Consider the following 18,898-nt stretch of genomic DNA (forward strand, 5'->3'; position numbering starts at 1 on the left):
AACAAAAAATCTATGTCTATATTTCTGTTATTAATTAATATTTAAATGTCGCATCTTTCATCTATCAAGTTCCCTAGAGATAAATAGACTTCGGTGGAATTTTGTAATGGAATTCCGCTGTTGTGTTTGTAGCATCCAGCAAGACCTTAGCTTGGGCCTGAAGGGAAGACTAGAATCTTACTGGAGTGAGCGAAGAACGAAAGTACGCCTTCCAGTGAAGGCAGTTCTTTACCCTAGTCTGAATTGGCTTTGCCGCAAGAGCGGATTTTAATTTGTAGTTAGCTAAAAAATATGTTTATTATTGAAAATAAGATACAAGTTTCACTCATTTCACGTCATTAAATTTGTATGTGTAGACATCCCTACTCATCGGCAAGGAAGACAGAGAGTGTAGGCCGAGAGAAAAATCCGGCGTAAAAAGCTCTCGGTACTCTTTTAAAAATTTTATTGGACCTTTCAGATCCGTTAAAATTGGGATGGTATTTAGCCTTGTGGAAGTAGAGTGTCACCGCCAACTAATCCTATCCATTGTAGGGAGTAACAATTTAGTAACCAAGATAATAGCGCGATATGAATGCAACAACCGCCATCTAGTAATCGGCATGAAAATAAACGAATTCATTAACTTTACTCATCTGTGCGTAATTGAACTTGAAATCATATTAAGCGAAAATAAACAACTACAGAAAAAACATACTTTTAAGACTGGAAATCCCAAGACAAAGGTGGGAAAAATAGTAAGGAAAACAGATATTCTCATTTTCCTATAAGTTTTCAATATTACACTAGATTTGTAATTAAACAGATAGCGTCAGTGATACATTAACAAGGATTTTTCCTCAACTCCCAACACGGAAACATTCGACCAAATTATTTTTAATTGTTGTATTTGACCTTAGATATATTCTTTTAAGATTGATAATTTTAATTTGTATATAAATTCAATATTTATATATCACAAAAGATGTATTTTTATGTTAAATTTGTAAAAAATACGTAACAGAGCTTTAGATATAGTTTATGGTAGGGGAGCCCACGATGCTAAATGGGGATTTACTCGAGCGTCGTAGAGACCTATTGGGATGCAAAGCTTAGATAAAAAGAAAAAAAAAAGGTTATATGATAAATTCCTTTTCATCGGTGGGGGAAGCGGCTATAGATTGTTAAATATGTAAAAAAAAACTGTTGCATGGACATCCTCGAGCGCGTCAGATATTGATAGCATCTATGCCCTACGTATTTTTAATAATGTACGTATGTTAATCTGATCGTTTGCATGATGCGGGTGGTTGTATTTAAGGGTTGAAAATTAAAAAAAAAAAAAAAAAATTATCGAGCGCGTCAGATTTTCTAAGGGAGTGTTAAGTGCACCAAAAAAAAGCTCTCATTCACTAATCTGACGATTTCGATGGGACGCAAACCCACAGCCATTTTCTTAATTTGCAAAAAAAATCGCAATTTTGAAATACTCAAGCGCGTCAGATTAAGATATATGTGGTTCATCTTTATGTTCTAAACGTACTGTCTCATAATCTGACGATTATCTAGAGGGATTCGCCTGATCTGACAAAAAAAAAATAGAAAAACGGTTCACCTAAAGGGCCATCCCTGCAACTTCCAGCTAATTCCATTCCTGGGCGCTTAAAATTGATATTTTGAGCTCGCTGAGTTCAAAGAAATAACATTTCTATGCATTTGAGCTCTCCCAGCTCGAAAGTCTGATAGAAGTTTCATAGAACACTATTTTTGGAATTTTCAAACCGCAATAACTTTTGAATGGATCAAGCAATTTTCACGCGGTTGGCGGCATTCGACGCAGTTTTATCATCCTCATAAATAATTTTGCAATTTTAATTGATCGAACCACAAATTTCGGAGTAATCCCGAAAAAACACTTTTTCGGGTTTCTTTCGTGTACGATATCTCTCGAACGAATCAACCGCTTTTGACCAGCTTGGTGGCGATCGACGTGGTTTTTCAAGCTCAAAGGCGGTTTTTGAAGTTGATCGATAAAGAAACCACTTTAAAAAAAAAAATTCTTATTTTTTTAAGATTTTTCAAAATTTCTCAAAATCTATCGGTCCGAATCGGTTCAAATTCACAGGAAATGTAATTTTGAGGGAAATATTTAGAACGCCGTTTAGTAGATTCCGATCGGTTTAAGGAAATGTAGGCATCACGCAGCTGCACGCATTTAACTTTATCGACGAATTTTTGTTATTTCGGCTTGCGGAAATCGTCAGATTATATATTTTTCATTATTCTTGAATTATTTCCTTCAAAATAAAAAAAAAAATTAGCTACGCTCGAGAATGTCGAGATGACGTTTTTTTTTTACAACTTTGTTGCCCTCCCCTTTTTTTCCGTCACTCTCAAATTGTCAGATTAGTGGAATATACACTTTTTAGGATGTAATTAAGTCACCCTACCTTAATCTGACGCGCTCGGGAATTTCTGATGGTCAATTTTTTTTTACTAAACTGATTCTGTCTCCTTCACGTGCGGCTTTATATATGGGCCTCATATTTTGTGGAGGTACTTAACCGGGTACAAGGTATCCCCCTATATATTAATCTGCCGCGCTTGAGTAAATCCCGAAATCCCCTCTTGGGCTCCCCTACCATTAGATTTATAAAAGATTAGAAAAGTACACATACATTAATCGCTAACGCCAAACCTATAACAACAGCCTGGGGAGCGTTCAAGTATTACGTAACGCAATTTGGTGGGAGGGGGGAGTCTTTTGAAACGTTACAGTGCGTTACATGGGCGGGAGGGGGGCTTATTTAAACAACGCGTTACGTAACAATTTTATATTAATAAAAAATCTGGGGGATTAATTGGCAACCCTTTTCGTTTATGTTGTACGGGGAATCCCTTTATTGTATTGTAAGTTGCTTTTATTTTTGCAGAAAAACGTTATGGTGCGTTACATGGGGGGAGGGAGCTTCTAAAATCTTTAAAAATTGCGTTACGTAATACTTGAACGCTCCCCTGCGACCGTACTTTATAAATTCCTATAGCGATATAATCCCAACCTTGACATCGCAACCTTGTTATCGCACCAGGTACCAGCCGGTACCCCGCTGGCTCCAACTTTATACGTTTTATTTAATATTTTCCCCTATCAAAATACTCAAACTCGCGTATTCTAAAGGCATTAATACATAGTACAATAAAAAAAAAAAAAGAACTGGCGGTCTTATCGCTTTCCAGCGATCTCTTCCAGGCAACTACTATTATAACTTTATATATGATTATTATAATTTTAGATTAAGCAATAATAACTTTAAAAAAAAACTATATAATTAGTAGTATTGGTTAAAGAATAATTTCACTGACGATAACACAATACAATCAAATTTAAATTCATGTAGGAATCTTTTTTATTAAATGGTTTTTTATAAGCTTACATCAACGTCAAAAAAAATTAAATTCAAATTTACATTTCTCAAATTAGTAGTAAAAAACTTACTATGTGGTTTGAAGTCATGATCGTCGCCCCCAATAGCGTTGTTGCGGTGGTCAGTCCTCGAGTCGTGGTCATAAGTGACGTCATGATCGTGGTCCCTCAAAGGTATTTCACATCTCTCACCGCGCCATTCGTCCACACAGGAACACATCCATGCGCCTTCTAACACGTGGCATACACCCTGGTAATAAATTGATTTATATCAAAATTTAATATTGATTATTTGAGCTTCTTATTCTTATGTAGTATTTTTCTTGAGCCAAATTTGTCCAGCCATTCTCGAGTATATATATAAAAATATTATTTACAGTGTTACTTTACAGATCGGATATTTGGTAATTTCTGATACAACGTTTTTTATTGTATCTTGATTATAAACTTTATAAGTGAAGCTAATGTACAAATAAAAATACACTTTCAAGTTATAATAAAGAAAAAATATTTACCCCATTTAGACATTTTCCCTGGCAGAGACAATCTTCGTATCCCATATCCAGGCAGTGTTCGCAACGCGCACCTGTGTATCCCGGTGCACAGGCGCAATGGGCCTCGTGCGGTGAATCACGGGCACACACACCTCCAACCCCACACTGAAGGGACGTACACGGGTCTACGACTTGTTCGCACCGCGAGCCCTCATAACCCGCAAAACACGTACATTTGAGCGGGGCCAATCCCTCTCCTCCGTTGTTATCAGTGTCCAATTCACACCGGCCGTGCCGATTGCAGTGCGTAGCGCATCTGTAGTGTTCACAGTGTTCCCCTGCGAATAATGGTGGGCACACACAGCGTCCCGCCCCGCCCTGTGTAACGCACGTGCCCGGTCCGCACGAACGCGGGCACGTATCATTCCTCCGCGTACCAATGGCTGATATTACGCATTGGCGCTGCTTGTCTGGAGCGCTCGATGTGGGCTGTAAGCCGTCCGGGCAGAGACAAGCGGCCGCCGCGCCTCGTGGCCCTCGCACGCATTCCGCGCTCTCGTGACACGCGGACTCTCCCTCCAATACGCACGTGTCACTCACAACACGGGGCGATTGGACGAGCGGGTGCAGAATAGTGAGGGCTGAAACTGGGGCTCGATGTCTATAGAGCGGTGAAAGGCGCGATCCCGGCGCGGGACGGCGCGGTAAAGCTGCAAGTCCTTTTGCTCCAGCGCACCAAACTGATTCTTCCCAAATCGCAAGTCGCGCACATCCTCGTTCCAAAACAACAGCGTCATTGGGATCTGCAGGTGTCGAGGCGTCATGAGGCCGGAACCAATAGTGTAACGCGCGATCTGAGCCGTCGAGAGCTACACTTTCGAGTGCACCTCTGTATGGGTCAAGGAAGTAGAGTCGGGCGGCGGGGGCGTCTAGTGCTAGAGCGGTGACGCGACGGACACGTGCCCGTACAATGCGGCGGACGTCCCCACCCCACAAGGCTGCACAGTATACGCCGGGCTCCGCACCGCGGTCTGACCAGAACATTTCCCTGTACAGAACATTAGAACAATGTAGTTTTTAGGAGAAAAATGCATTTTTTAATTTAATAATAATATACTTACGCAGTATCAGCTGAAACGACAATATCGTCAGGCTCCGCTCCGCGTTGTGCCCATAGTGTGACACGGCGACGGCCATCCAAAGCAGAGCTAGCCACGGCACCCCGCGAGCCATCTACTGCCGTCCAGAAAACTCGTCCAGAAACAACATCTATGGCCACACCGCGGACTTCACCGGTTATAGTAGCTACAGTCTCGCTCTCCGAGCCGTCGGCTGGTGTGTCCGGCCACGGAAGTAATGGATCGTGACCCGGCCCGGCCGGTTGTAATGACCCCAAGCGTAATCGGCGCACGCGACCCTTATTGTCCCCCCACCAGGCCCACCAAACGCCTTCCACGGCGGCAGCTGTCACGCAAGTCACGAGCACGGTTTCGTTGTTTGTGTGCGGTGTGTCGTATGGCGGTTCGTGTTTGTGTAAATCCCACACACGTAAACGACCGCGCGACCATACTGCGACTCTTGCTGCTTCACCTAAGAAATAAATTTCAAAAGTAAAAAAAATATCTAATATACTACTAGTAAATGCATATAAAATGTTCATAATATTTTTTGTTATAATCTCACCTTGAGCCTCACAAGTTACAGTTTTATCGGCCAGTATTCGTTGTCGGTAGCCGTAGGCGCACTTGCAAGTGTGGTTGTGTGCGTGTTTGTGCATACACAGCTGCGAACACGAGCGCCATGTACAGTCCCCGCGATCTAAACACATAAAATGGTCTTGTATTATCATAAATATCATATTTAATACGAAACTCAAACCAATCTGATGTGAAATCTTTAAAAAGTTGAATAACGATCATAACAATAATAAAAATTGGGAAAGTATTACCTGGGTTACAGGTTTCGTCTGTGGCGACACAACGGCCATCCTCGCAAAGGAAGCTATCCTCATCACATAGCTGCGCATCTAACGTACGACCTACAAGGCAACACAAAACATATCCTTAAAATAGAAGTATATAATGTACAAGTATTTCCAATTAGCCCGTAGAGGCACGAATAATTTCAGCACGTTTTATGATTACAATGACTAATGTTCCAACTTCAACTTGCCCCATGTAATTAATATTTTGATTCTGCGAATATCTAAGTTACACTAAACTTAACAAAACTCAAGATACTTACAGAGTTTATCTTCATCAAAACCGTCGGCGCAATCAGATTTTCCGTCACAAAGCAGATTAGGAGGTACACAAGTGTTGTCACCACATCTACGTACGAAACATTATTTTTGACATTATAAAGCCTGTTTTTTAAATAAATGAAGAAACATATTGAGTTGAATTAGTCTGACCTGATCATTGGAGGGGTGCAGGCCGTATTCGCGCAGAGCTCTGGCCGTTCATCGCTGCCGTCGGGGCAGTCTCGGCGTCCATCACAGCGCCACGCTGCGGGCACACACCGCGATCCGCACGTCAAACGCGCCCCGCACCGGCCTAAGTCCGCTCCTACCGTCGCGTTGCAGCCCGCTTCGTCGGCTCCGTCGGGACAATCGGGTTCCCCATCACACCACCATTCGGCAGGCAGACACTCTCCTCCGGTGGGGCATGCCCGAGCGCCTTCACCGCATTGCGGAGCGCAACCCGCTTCGTCCTCGCCCGAGCTACAATCCGGCGCCCCCGAGCAGCGGAGCGCGCCACGAATGCATTCTCCGTTATCGCAGCGGAACTCCGACTCGCTGCAAGCGCGCGGCACGCACTCCAGTTCGTCGGAACCGTCCGCGCAGTCCTCCTCGAAATCGCAGCGCCAGCGACCCGGGACACAGCGGCCGTCCCCGCAGCGGAAGTAGGTGGCGTCGCAGGCGGCCCGGGCCGGGCACTCGTTTTCGTCCTCGCGCGCTGGACAATCGGGTTCGCCGTCGCAGAGCCACTCGCGCGGGATGCATCGCCCGGACGTGCAGCGGAATTCGGCCCGGCCGCACTGTCGGGCTTCGCACACGGCACCTTCGTCCGACCGGTCTTTGCAGTCAGAGTCTTGATCGCAGAGCCAAACGAACGGCACGCATGCTCCGTCGCCGCACGTGAAGTGCTGCGGCGGGCAAGTGCGAGGCGGACAATCGAGCTCGTCGTCTCCGTCCGCGCAGTCGGGGCGACCGTCGCATCGAGCGGCGGCGGGAAGGCAGCGGGCGGTCACACCGGCGGTTCGGTTCCCTCGACACTGCCACTGCGAGGCGAGGCAGGTGAAGCGGTCGCAGTCGATTTCGTCGGATCCGTCGCCACACTGTTGCACACCGTCACAGATGTGCGCAGGGTGCACGCAACGCCCGTTAGTGCATTGGAACTGCCCGGGCGAACATCGGAACGCCGGGCACGAATCGGGTTCATCTGATCCATCGCCGCAATCGTCCTGGAGAGGTTAAAAATAATCAAAATTGTATTTCTATAATAATAAACAAATAATAAATAAATAAAATGATAAACACACGACAGTAGTCGACTGTGAGGAAGTAAAAAGAGAAAATCAGAAGAAATCTTACCTGCGTATCACATTTCCACCAGAAAGGAATGCACTTGAGTGCCTTTGCACACACAAAGTGCGCAGAGCTACAATTAGGTCGACAAGAGCGTCCATCCGCTTCTAGCGCCCAGTGCTCGGGACAGGCACAGCGGGCCACTGCCCCTTCGTCGTCCTTTTCAGCTGGACTCAGAAGACATAAGCCGGAACAGTTGAGTCGCTCACACGCCAAGGTCAATTCGGGTGATAGTGGTTGACGTGCCGGATGCAGCACCCGCAAGTCCATGGGTTTGTGAACGGCACGCGCTTCAGTGCGGCATCGCCAAGCTCCTCCACGCCACGCCGGTTGGTCTCCCGTTTCCTATAGGCAGAACGACTTCATGTCTTGTATTCCAGGTTTAAAAGAAAGCTCCTCATTCTAGTTAAATACCAGAATAACGGATGTTTAAGTGAGTTCGTAGAAAACTTGAGTAAAAAATAGTGTATACATCACTTTATTGTGATTTATCAATGGCGGGTCTGGGACCCGATATTTTAAGCCCTCCGACGATTCTCCAGACCTGTTTTGAAAAGTGTATAGAGTAGTTTGCTTACATTGTAGTTCATGTCAGGTCTACGACGGCAACTTTCAATAGCCCGTGTCTCCCAGTCACTCCAGTACACGCGGCCTGCCCACGCCGCTATCGCGAAAACGTGATGGAGACGAAGCCATGGCATACGATCTGTCAAGTGATACGTAATTTGAGAAACAAAATTCATAAGTAATAAATTTATTATGTATTTAAAACAGCTTGAAAGTCGTAAATTGAAAATACTTCTAAAGGCACTGTGAAGTTTGGTTTAATTAAAAAATCATGTTTGTGTGCTTATTTATATATAAAGTTTATTTAAATATCATAAAAAAATTATTTCTACATAATTAAGGAAATGGATATTTTGTTATTAAAAATGTTGACTATGCTATGCTAACTCCAATTTTTTGTGACGGTTTGCGCGCGCATCGTAAAAATTTACTCTCATTATTTTTCCCTTACGCGCCAAAAGAAGTATAACTTCAAAAACTATAGAATATTTTGATTTAAATCTGTACAACTATTATTTAATATATTGTAATTTTATAAATTTATAAATCATTATTAAGAAATCTTACCTCGAGAGAGCAGTATCCTAACATGGTTTCCATCCAGGTCTGCAACTGCAATGTAATCTTCACGCGCATCCGCAAAGTAGAGCTCTTTAGAGGCGTACGACACGGTGAGGGCATTGGGCCAGCCGAGGTTCGTCGAAATGATAATTTTACGCTGCGAGCCGTCCATCCCGGCCCGGCCTATATGTGGCTCACTGCCCCAGTCGGACCAGTACAAGCGGCCAACGGCTGGGTGTAGAGCCAACGCCCGCGGCTCACGCAACCCACTGCGGATAATCACACGCCGGTGTAGTCCATTCAACTTTGCCGCTTCGATCGTGTCCGTACCCTTATCGCACCAGTATACGTTTCCCGCGACCCAATCGACGGCCAATCCGTCCGGATTTTGGAGCGTCGCGCCGGCTACCACGGAATACTCCTCCGGGCGTATCGCAGTTGGAATTGTAGGTGCGGGGAAAAATAATGATATAAGGGGAGTGTGTATGGCAGAAGGTCGACAGACGCGTTTAATGGAACTTCCGAGGCGGGTCACGTCGCTCCAGTAGAGACAACCGCGTACCCATAACGCGTCCAGGGCAACGGCGTTCGTAAGGTTATGTACGAGTAGTGATGTGCTGGCCTCGCTTACGTCGTTGTCCAAGCGGATGGCCGTACGGCGGATGTAGTACCGGTTCGTGAAGATCAGGGTCGCCTTTACCGCTGTTGAGAGAAAGTTTATCATACAATTCAAAGTTAAGATGAATTTTTAGATTGTTAGTAAATTACTCACATGATATAGGAATGCAGCTGACACCATCTTCCATAAGGCGATAGCCTGCCGTGCAAGAGCATTTGAAACTTCCGATGGAATTTCTGAAAGAAAAATCAATATGTACTAACTTATTATTTAAGGGAAGAAAGCATTCCAGTTTTTCAATTTGTTTTGCTTTTAACAAGGCACTCTTGGACCAAATCAAAATGTATGCAAAAGTTGCAACCCAGGCCCTTAAATGAGTTGAAACACAAATGTGTTCAAACCATAAACTACTTTTAATTCTACTCAAAACATGTTTTATTATTTCAGTATCATTATCTCAATTGGGTGATCGCAATCAACATAACTATTTGAGAAATAACAAATCACGTAGAAAAAATATTTTAATCAGAAAAACATAAGGGCTACCTGCAGCGATGTTCACAGGGTTCATCCTCAGCGCACTCGTCTACATCCTGACATTCGGCTCCCCCCGCTCCGCTTCTCCTCCACCCTGGCTGACACCAACAGGCCCGGCCGACGGTTAGCTCCGAACAGTTGTGAGCGCACCCACCATTGCCCACTTGGCACTCGTCTATATCTGCAAAGGAAATGATATTCTATCTAACCTCTTCAACGGTTTAGAAGCCCATACAAGATAATTTATGTTTAATCACACTTTATGTCCAAGCATAAAAATATTTTGGGGTAGACATGATCTGTCGCAATTTGGAAATAACCTTAGCACACATTACATACAATTTTATTGGCTAAAGCGGTCGGAAATTATTTGTATAGAGTCATTGTGCCTACACTAAATATTCATAAATTAATACAGGAGATATAAAAAAACATACCAAAAAACCTTATGTCATAGTTTATTCATTACGAGTGCGGAAAGCCTGTCATTGCAAAGAGTTCCGACAAATGTCTAGACATTGACAGTCGGAAGAAGTTGCAATGTCGGTTCCGCACGTGTACTGACCAACTATGTTTAATACAGTTTCGAAAAAATTAAGCAATTTAATAAAGGACATTTTTGGAAAATGGCACCAACCGTAAAAGAATAAGCAGAATTTTATTTTGTTTCCTTCACCCATTCTGCGTAAGCAAAGGGAAGTAAAAATTTTTGATTGATATGATGAAATGAAACCTACCTAACTCATTGAATCAAATCATTAAATCTGATATGGAAACAAATTATTTATTTATTTATTTACACTTTGTTGCTTAATGATATAAAAATTTAACAAAATTACAAGTAAAGGAAAGGCAACTGGCAGCCTTATCGCATTCGAGCGATCTCTTCCAGGCAACCACTGTGAGAAAAGAAAAAAAAGAAAATGTATTAAATTACATGAGGTAGGCAAAAAGTGCAAAAATACATGTATTACATATACTCATTGATATACAAAAAACCCAAGATGCACAGTCTCGAATAAAAGTAACGCTCGAAAGTGTCCCGAAACACTATTTCTATCCCTTTCTATAACAGTATATGTTACAAGCATATATTATTGCAAAATCAACCTTACGCGAATTGCTTAAAGTTGTTATTACAACGCAGTGTATATGTACTTTAAGCAATAAAATTTTACGACCGACCGTGGTCGGTAGGACAAGGTATTGAGTAGAGTCGAACATGACTTTTTTATTTACAACTATTTAACATAATTTTAAATTTATCTGACTTTTCAGGTGCTTTACAGCGTGCGTGGTCACGGTGACTGAAGACAAAAGGTGTTGGATGTTAAATATTTGTAAATTTATAATAATACATAACTTTAATCCGGTTAAAAAGTTTTTTCTTTAAATTAAAAAAAAATGTTAAATTGGCTACCTCCTGACCTACACTTTATATAGCGTAAATATATTTGTCAAAAACTACATACAAAAAAGTTCAAAAGTACATAAATTTATTTATAAAAAAAAACAAAAAAATAACATCGACTCCACTTATTAGACGCGAGACTATTTGAAATGAGCGCACAATTTAGAATGTTGCGCTTATTTTTTGACGTTGAGTGTGCATCTTGGGTTTTTGTATATCAATGCATATACTTGTAAAATAAAGAAACTAAACAAGAACAAAAAAAAACAATCTAAACTAAAAGGATACATTAAAAAAAACAAATTATACTAATAATAATAAAAAGTGCACATGAATCATTTTAATTTAATTTACGATCAGTCTCACTTAGTTAGTATTATTAAAGTTAGGGATACAATGTGGACAGGTAATGTTTGTACAGAACAGATTTAAAGGAAGACAGAAATTAGTAACCTTTTTAGAAATATTTGCATGAATCATTTTTGTAAAACCTTCGTGGTTGTTTTTTTTCTTTTAAATAGACATTATTTTGACGGTTGGGAAAGAGAACGCACGAGTTCGGATAAGGTAAAGATAAATCTCGAGTATGTAATAGCTCACATCCCGAACGCTATACGTCCCTAAAAGTATTTTTAAAACAAGCAGAGCGTAATGGATTAAAATATTCAATACATATGACCTCCAAACTCTTAGTAAAATCCACTCGGCTCCTCAATCCTTCCCTGTTTAAATACCCCCACTTTTAACGTACAGATCTACGTACTACAATGTGTTTCATCCGTAAAATCGCCGCACGAGTCCAGGCCGTCACAAAGTGCGGTTTGCAGAACACAAGCACCATTCCCACATCGCCACTCGCCGCGGCCGCACGTCCCGCGTGATACCGCCGCTTCTGCCTCGGAACCGAATTCTCGAGCGTATGATGCTGAAATAATATAGGTTTTTATCTGCTGATTTAATATATTTTATAGATATATGAAGCGTTGTACGGTGTGTACGGTTTCTGGATGATGCTTTATATAATATAGAATATTATTAAAATATATTAATCCCTCGCATACAACATTTTAATGCTAATTAATTAATATTAATGAATTTTTATTACATAAATTGCTTCTGCTTCTTCTTCTACTTGTAGTGCCTCTCCACTACTGAAGGTTGGCGGTCAGCTAAAAATTGCTATGCTTATAAAATGCAGAAGAGAGAGCCTACGTCTGGCTTTACTCTCGGGGAGTAACTTCGATGATTTAGGACTTAGATAATTAAACTAAGAAAGCCTGAATGAGCATGTAGCATAGCCACAATACATAAATGTACATGCCTTGGCTCGAACAATAATATTAGAAAAAAAAAACTTCCTGAATAGCATATTGTAAATGTTTACTTACAACACATAACCGGATCTTCATCAGAGCCAGCCCCGGATCCACCGTTGTCGAGACAATGGTCCCGCCCATCACAATGCAATGCGGGTGGGACACACCGGCCTGAACAGTAAATAGCGCCTGGTTCCACACACATAAGAATCGCTTCAGATTCTGTTACGTTATCTGTGCCATTGATCGGATCTGGTGTACCCAATGGGTCTGGAGTACCCGAGACGGGAGTTGAACGAGCTGAACAACCCGGAGGCTCGTCTGATCCGTCTTCGCAATCCGCATCTCCATCGCAGTATAAACTCTGGTAATTATTTAAAAATGTATTAACAATAATTAAATTAAAAAAAAAATATCATAATTTATATATAATGTTTTTATGTTAACAAATTACTCACGGCTAGCAGACAGACAGCGGAATGTGCGCAGCGGAAGGAGCCCGGTGCGCATGCGCAGCGTCCACCAACACATTCTGAAGTTACGTTACGGCTTCCTAATGTAACATACGATCAAAATGTTAAATACACGTTTTAGAAACAAAATTCATATACACATATTTATATACGATTCTCACATATATTTGGAAGCTTAGTTGTTTTTGTTGTTGTTATTTTAGTAATGTTTACCAAATATTGAAGAAGTCAATCAAACAGTTTTTAAAAAGACTACTAGGCTATAAGCATAAGGATATAAATTTACGAAACTTCATAGTAAACAAAAAAAAAATCTCATAATTGTTCGTTATAATACCTAAGTCATAAATCCGACAGAACTACATAATAACAAATAACAGAAGAAATAATACAATACAGCGAGTAAAGCACAGCCAGCATCAGCATTGCAGCCAGCGTTTAATATAGCCACAGGGTCCAAACTTTTTAAATTTGTTTTAATGTTCTATTTATTCATTTTTATTACTGTGTTGTTTAAGAAAATTGTAATATACTGTATATTTGTGTGAAGTCTAAAAAAATTAAAATATTTTACAAAATTAATGTATATAAAAAAAATAACAAGAAAGAAGAATCAGAAGAAATTCATCAAACAACTTACTGCAATGTGAAGCCTCATCTGAACCATCAGTACAGTCCAGACGTCCATCACACACCCAAGCAAGGGGAATACACTCCACGGCCCCCGCACCGCCACAACGATACTGGGCGGAATGGCACCCCAACATCGGCTGGGTGTCAAAACCCTGGTTTGATTCGAAGGATATTGTACTCCCAGCTGGACAATCGGCTTCATCGCTCTCATCTGCGCAGTCGAAGTGGCCATCGCATCGGGATGACGGTGGATAGCAGGTGCTGCCAGAGAGACAGCGCAAAGAGCCAGATCGACAGGTGTCAGCTCCGCAGCCGGCTTCGTCTGATCCATCCGCGCATTGTGCAGCACCGTCGCAACGTGCAGATGCAGATACGCACGCACCATCAGCGCATCTATTAATATATTTTTGCAGTTGTGAAATGTTTCGTACCCAAAAGTTTAACCATAATTTATGTATTTTAAAAAGGCTAACGAAACTACATAGATACACTTATAGACAACACACGACATACTAAAACATAATACATACATGTGCATCAATGAAAAGTACGTATACACAACATTTAATGGGAAACATTACAATTAATATAGAAAAAAAATATTGGTTGTTTGTAAAGTAGGTTTACGATCGAGATGTTTACGTGATAACGTCTTATTGGTGATATAAGTTTTTGGGAAGTAAGGAATTAATGAAGATAACAATTTTTTCAAATTTTAAATTACATCTATCGTTTTATTCACACTTTTGATGATAAATTTCGGGTGTAAAATGACAAGTTTACTTATTCGACTATGATATAAATTTTTCTTCATACATTCACGGAATGACTGGCAGCGCTCGAGATGAGACGGGAGATCGGTCCGTCTCTCTCTCGTTATACCTGCGATCGCGCTCGTGAGGTTTTGGTGTGACACAAGTTTCTGAACATGTCACCCGACTAAAACGATTTTAAAGACGTTATCACGTCAAAATACAGTAAAAAATTAACGACAATACATCAAATTAAGATTTACAAATATTAAATCAATGTTTAGTAGGGTTTTATGTATCTCATACATTTTGTATTGCGACAAAAAACTATCAGCCACTGATGTCAGGAAATGCTCGGACTAATAGGGAAATGATTAGATCGAGTCCATTTATCGTTAATTGTTATTGTTGCATTGCTTAATCATTGAGATTTAATTTATTTTGATTTGTTATTATTTGATTGTTTCATAGTTTGGAACCTTTACCTCACGAATAATAATAATATTGATTGAGTATCCAGTGGAGCATTGTGGTGATGAAAGGTTGGACCGAGTTGGGTCTGGTAGAATGAGATTGGTGCCCTGAGCCCGTTGCTATTTATAATTTAAGCGAAAGTGTTATTTGTAGTGTTAGAAGAAATCAATCTAAATTAAATATTGTACGACAATTATTCGTGTCTTTTGTGCTCGCACTTTACCCACATGCCTACTAAACCCGCTGTCGATATCAATATTGATGGAGTGACGATATTTCTCCGACATATACACATAAAAAGGCTATATGCTCACTTGTACTGATCAGACGCGCAGTCGCAGTCCCGCTCGTCGGCTGCGTCATCACAATCAGCGTGCCCATCGCAAACACGTGACGCGGGAACACACCGTCCACCTGCCCCACATGACATTGTGTCCTCGGGACACGTTCGGGATGCTGGATGAAGTTATACATAGATAAAACTTTAATAGATAGAACATGTTGAGCGAATATGATTAGTATAACAATTCCTTGGCCTAATTGCACCCTGCTTTAGAGTTATTAAGCTATTGGATAGCTTCTATCGCGGGCTTTGAGCGTGGAGACCGAATCCAGAAATTCCGTAACGAAAATAAGCTAACACACGATGACGTAACGTGACGTGAGGAGGTCTGGTAGAGTGGTAGATTATGGAATGAATATCAAAGAATAAAAATACTGCATACATAAAAAAATAATAAATAATTATAATTGCATAAGTTGATAAAAAATGCTATGCAATAGGTTTACCGCGGCAGTCCCCGAATGCCACACATTTTTTTTTATTTGAATGTCGTCTTTATTGCATTACGCTAAGGTTTATTTTACAATGCACAACAATTTTAAGTTATGTCTTGCCTGACGGTCATGATCATGAGGTATGATAATAGTCCGAAAGAGGCAGTGAGAACAGTGGTGTTAACGATTGGATTTACTTTCGGGGCGGAATTCCGACGATTTAGGAAATTGCCTCGCTTAAAAAACTATGAAAGCTTGAGTGAGCAAAATATACAGCCTTGGCTCGTACACTACGTATTTTGTAGTTTTGCCGATTAAAGAGGTCTAGTACAAACATCAGTTTGTTAAGTGTAACACTTAAATGAGTTCAATGACATTTTACTTAAGCGAAATCTTTAAATACAATTGATTTGAACTCGTAAATTATCACTTACTGCAATAGTAAATATCTTCATCGCTAGCATCAGCATCGGGGCTGCAATGGTTAACGCCATCGCACACAAGTTGAGCAGGCAGGCAGGCACCTTCAGCACAGGCAAACATATCGTGTGGGCAGACGTCAACAGCAGGATGACACGCACGTCCATCGCGTGCGAGTACGCGACCGTTTTCGCACGCGCACGTAGCGTGTCCGTTAGCTGATATCTCACAGAGCTCTGCGCATCCACCATTCATTACTGCGCATGGGTCTAATGAACCTGAAATTATATAGAGACCATAGATGGATGTATTTGAAATAATTGTATTGAAAACCTGGAGGAATTCGTGGTGAATTTTAAAGTTCTTTTAAAAATGTTTTACAAAACGAATGTATAATTATTAACTAAAAGAAAGTTTATAATAGTTCGCTAATAGATTTACACTTGACATTAGATTTTAATACTACATAATCATTGAACTAAAAAAATTGTTAAAGACACTTTACTTTTAATTAATATCAAAATTAAACTTACTTTTCTACCTAAATAGAAACAAGACTAAAACTTTTCTCATTTCTTGATAATACACCATCTAATAAAAATAAATACATCTGTCTTGTAATACGTACATTGATGGTGATTAGGAGCTATGAGCACTATCCCACAAGGTCTTGGAAGGTCACGACGTAGCGTACGTGCAACTCCGGACCGTCTGTCTGCCCTTAACACGCTGCGTGACACCCAATCTGTCCAAAACACGTATCCTCCCCCCACTGCTATAGCGTACGGGTGTTCGCTACGGGCGCGTGTCACTATCTGTTGTTAAATGAAAAAGTGATTGTTTATTTAGAAAGTTTTATAAAGTCCGATTCGACACGACTAATAGGACCAAGATTTTTTTTAAATACTACTATTATTATTTATTACAATAGTAAACTTTAAGCTATAAATATTAATTTATAATAATAACACCCTCGATCGATAGGCATTTGAATCCGATAATAAAATTCCGAACAAAGAAATGATTAGTTAAATAAAAATCGTCATCACGCTGTAATTTCCAGTTTATCTCTGTGAAGTTTGTTTAGAATTAGCTTACTTACTAATTACTGTTGGAGAAAATTAAGTGAGAATAATATTACTTATTAGCTATATATGTTAGAATTAATATATATTTTTCAATGTAATAGTTACGAAAATATTTACAGGGTGTAACTTACCCGTCGATGCGATCCATCATATCTGGCACGTTCAATCTTATCTAAACGTGCATCGGCCCAATAGAGTAAGCGTGCGTCGTGTTCGAGTGCGAGCGCGTTGGGCATCAGTATGTCCGTCGTTATGACGTCTGAAGCGCCACGGCCGGTTGAGTGCACGCGAGAAATACGCGGACGCTTTTCGTTCCAGTTTGTCCAGTACACACGGCTGTAACAGGGTATAGTTAAATGCTTATTATAAAAGTTAGTTTTAGTTTAAAACGCGTAGATAAAATTTGATCTGTAATAATTCTAGTAAAATTTACGTCATATCTTAACTACAATGCTGATAGCATATTGATTCTTGCTTGCATATATTTGCTTAAATAATTAAGTGTTTTAAAGCACTCATGTTTGCCAAATGAAAAAAGTATATCAGAATATGAAATAGACATAATATATAATTTATAAGCGAATTCGACAGGCGTTGTCCTGTACACACGTCTTACATACATATAATATCTAATAATGTAAATTATTCTCGACTCCACTTGAACACACTAAAAATAGCTTCAAAATCTGTCCAGCCATTTAGGAGTTAAATTACGAAGACGTGCACAGAATAAGATTTATATATATAACAGCTGTTTATTTGCTGTAAATATAAATAACCTAGATACCGACTGCAGGGTCGTCTGCCGATTTGTGAATCTAAACCATCCACCAAACGCATACAAAAAAATCATTCAAATCTGTCCAACCGTTAAAGAGAAATTCAGTGACATACACACGTACATTAGAATTATATATATAAAGATATGTTAAAGTGTTTGTCAGCTTAGTTGAACGCACTTATATCAAGAAGTACCAGTTTAATTTAAACTTGTTTTGCGTATTATTCTTAACTAGTTATTTTAATGAAGGTTTGAGTAAAAATTATTTAAATACAACAAATATACTGAAAAATTAAGACTTTATTTTAAATAAGTAAAAACCATACTATTGAAACAACTATATGAATATTCATCATCAACCTTTATAAGTATCGTCCATATTTACGTGATTGACGTTGTTTTTAAAAACAAAACTTTACATACTGTTCGCAAGGATCGTAATCAATAGCTCGTGGTCGATCAGCAGTCGTCAATTGCAATAGTGTGCGTACGAGGGCAGGTCTATGTGCTGGTGCAGCCTTTCTCAATTCTGCCAACTGCGCTGAACGTATCGCCCCGCACGACGCGCACGTCCAATACAACGTACCCGTCGTCAATGATACTACCATGCCTTCAACAGCTCCACATTCTGAAATTATAGGGCTAATTAATAAACAAATGTATGAAAGAAATAGGAAATTGCTTATTGTTTATGCTTAATGAAGCTAATATGTTGTCTATGGTAAATTGTGTTTTCTTGCAATCAAGGTCGATTTATTACTCTTTGATATTTTTCTAAGTGATCACGTATCTATTGGGATGTAGTACTGGTAGTACAAATAAAGTTTTTAATAGTTGTGAACGTAAAAAGTCTATGGAATGAGTAGGTCTATTTTGATGTATTTATCTACTAAATGGGCGGGGCACATGGCAAGAGGAACAGAAAAGTCGAGTAAAAAGTACTAAACTGGTGCCCAAGGTACGGCAAAAGAAAAAGAGACTTAGAAGGTGGATAGACCAAATT

The 18,898-nt window shown here is 40.2% G+C and overlaps 1 protein-coding gene across 1 annotated transcript in view; it reads right to left on the bottom strand.

The window, feature by feature from the left end:
- LOC125050270 (prolow-density lipoprotein receptor-related protein 1) overlaps nucleotides 1–18,898 on the bottom strand; it is a 76,224-nt gene that overhangs the window by 11,743 nt on the left and 45,583 nt on the right. Inside the window, exons 38-58 of the mRNA XM_047649997.1 lie at nucleotides 18,319–18,523; nucleotides 17,246–17,450; nucleotides 16,655–16,841; nucleotides 16,041–16,304; nucleotides 15,144–15,285; nucleotides 13,611–13,996; nucleotides 12,956–13,050; nucleotides 12,570–12,861; nucleotides 11,945–12,106; nucleotides 9,780–9,951; nucleotides 9,387–9,469; nucleotides 8,621–9,316; nucleotides 8,065–8,192; nucleotides 7,493–7,831; nucleotides 6,311–7,362; nucleotides 6,142–6,227; nucleotides 5,846–5,935; nucleotides 5,581–5,715; nucleotides 5,019–5,487; nucleotides 3,919–4,945; nucleotides 3,476–3,653 (exon numbers count right to left, since the gene is read on the bottom strand). Coding sequence (XP_047505953.1) covers nucleotides 3,476–3,653; nucleotides 3,919–4,945; nucleotides 5,019–5,487; nucleotides 5,581–5,715; nucleotides 5,846–5,935; nucleotides 6,142–6,227; nucleotides 6,311–7,362; nucleotides 7,493–7,831; nucleotides 8,065–8,192; nucleotides 8,621–9,316; nucleotides 9,387–9,469; nucleotides 9,780–9,951; nucleotides 11,945–12,106; nucleotides 12,570–12,861; nucleotides 12,956–13,050; nucleotides 13,611–13,996; nucleotides 15,144–15,285; nucleotides 16,041–16,304; nucleotides 16,655–16,841; nucleotides 17,246–17,450; nucleotides 18,319–18,523 — 6,393 coding nt within the window. The remainder of the gene's footprint in view (nucleotides 1–3,475; nucleotides 3,654–3,918; nucleotides 4,946–5,018; nucleotides 5,488–5,580; nucleotides 5,716–5,845; nucleotides 5,936–6,141; nucleotides 6,228–6,310; nucleotides 7,363–7,492; nucleotides 7,832–8,064; nucleotides 8,193–8,620; nucleotides 9,317–9,386; nucleotides 9,470–9,779; nucleotides 9,952–11,944; nucleotides 12,107–12,569; nucleotides 12,862–12,955; nucleotides 13,051–13,610; nucleotides 13,997–15,143; nucleotides 15,286–16,040; nucleotides 16,305–16,654; nucleotides 16,842–17,245; nucleotides 17,451–18,318; nucleotides 18,524–18,898) is intronic.

The sequence above is a fragment of the Pieris napi genome, chromosome 6 (genome assembly GCF_905475465.1).
Source record: "Pieris napi chromosome 6, ilPieNapi1.2, whole genome shotgun sequence".
NCBI classification, from domain to species: domain Eukaryota; kingdom Metazoa; phylum Arthropoda; class Insecta; order Lepidoptera; family Pieridae; genus Pieris; species Pieris napi.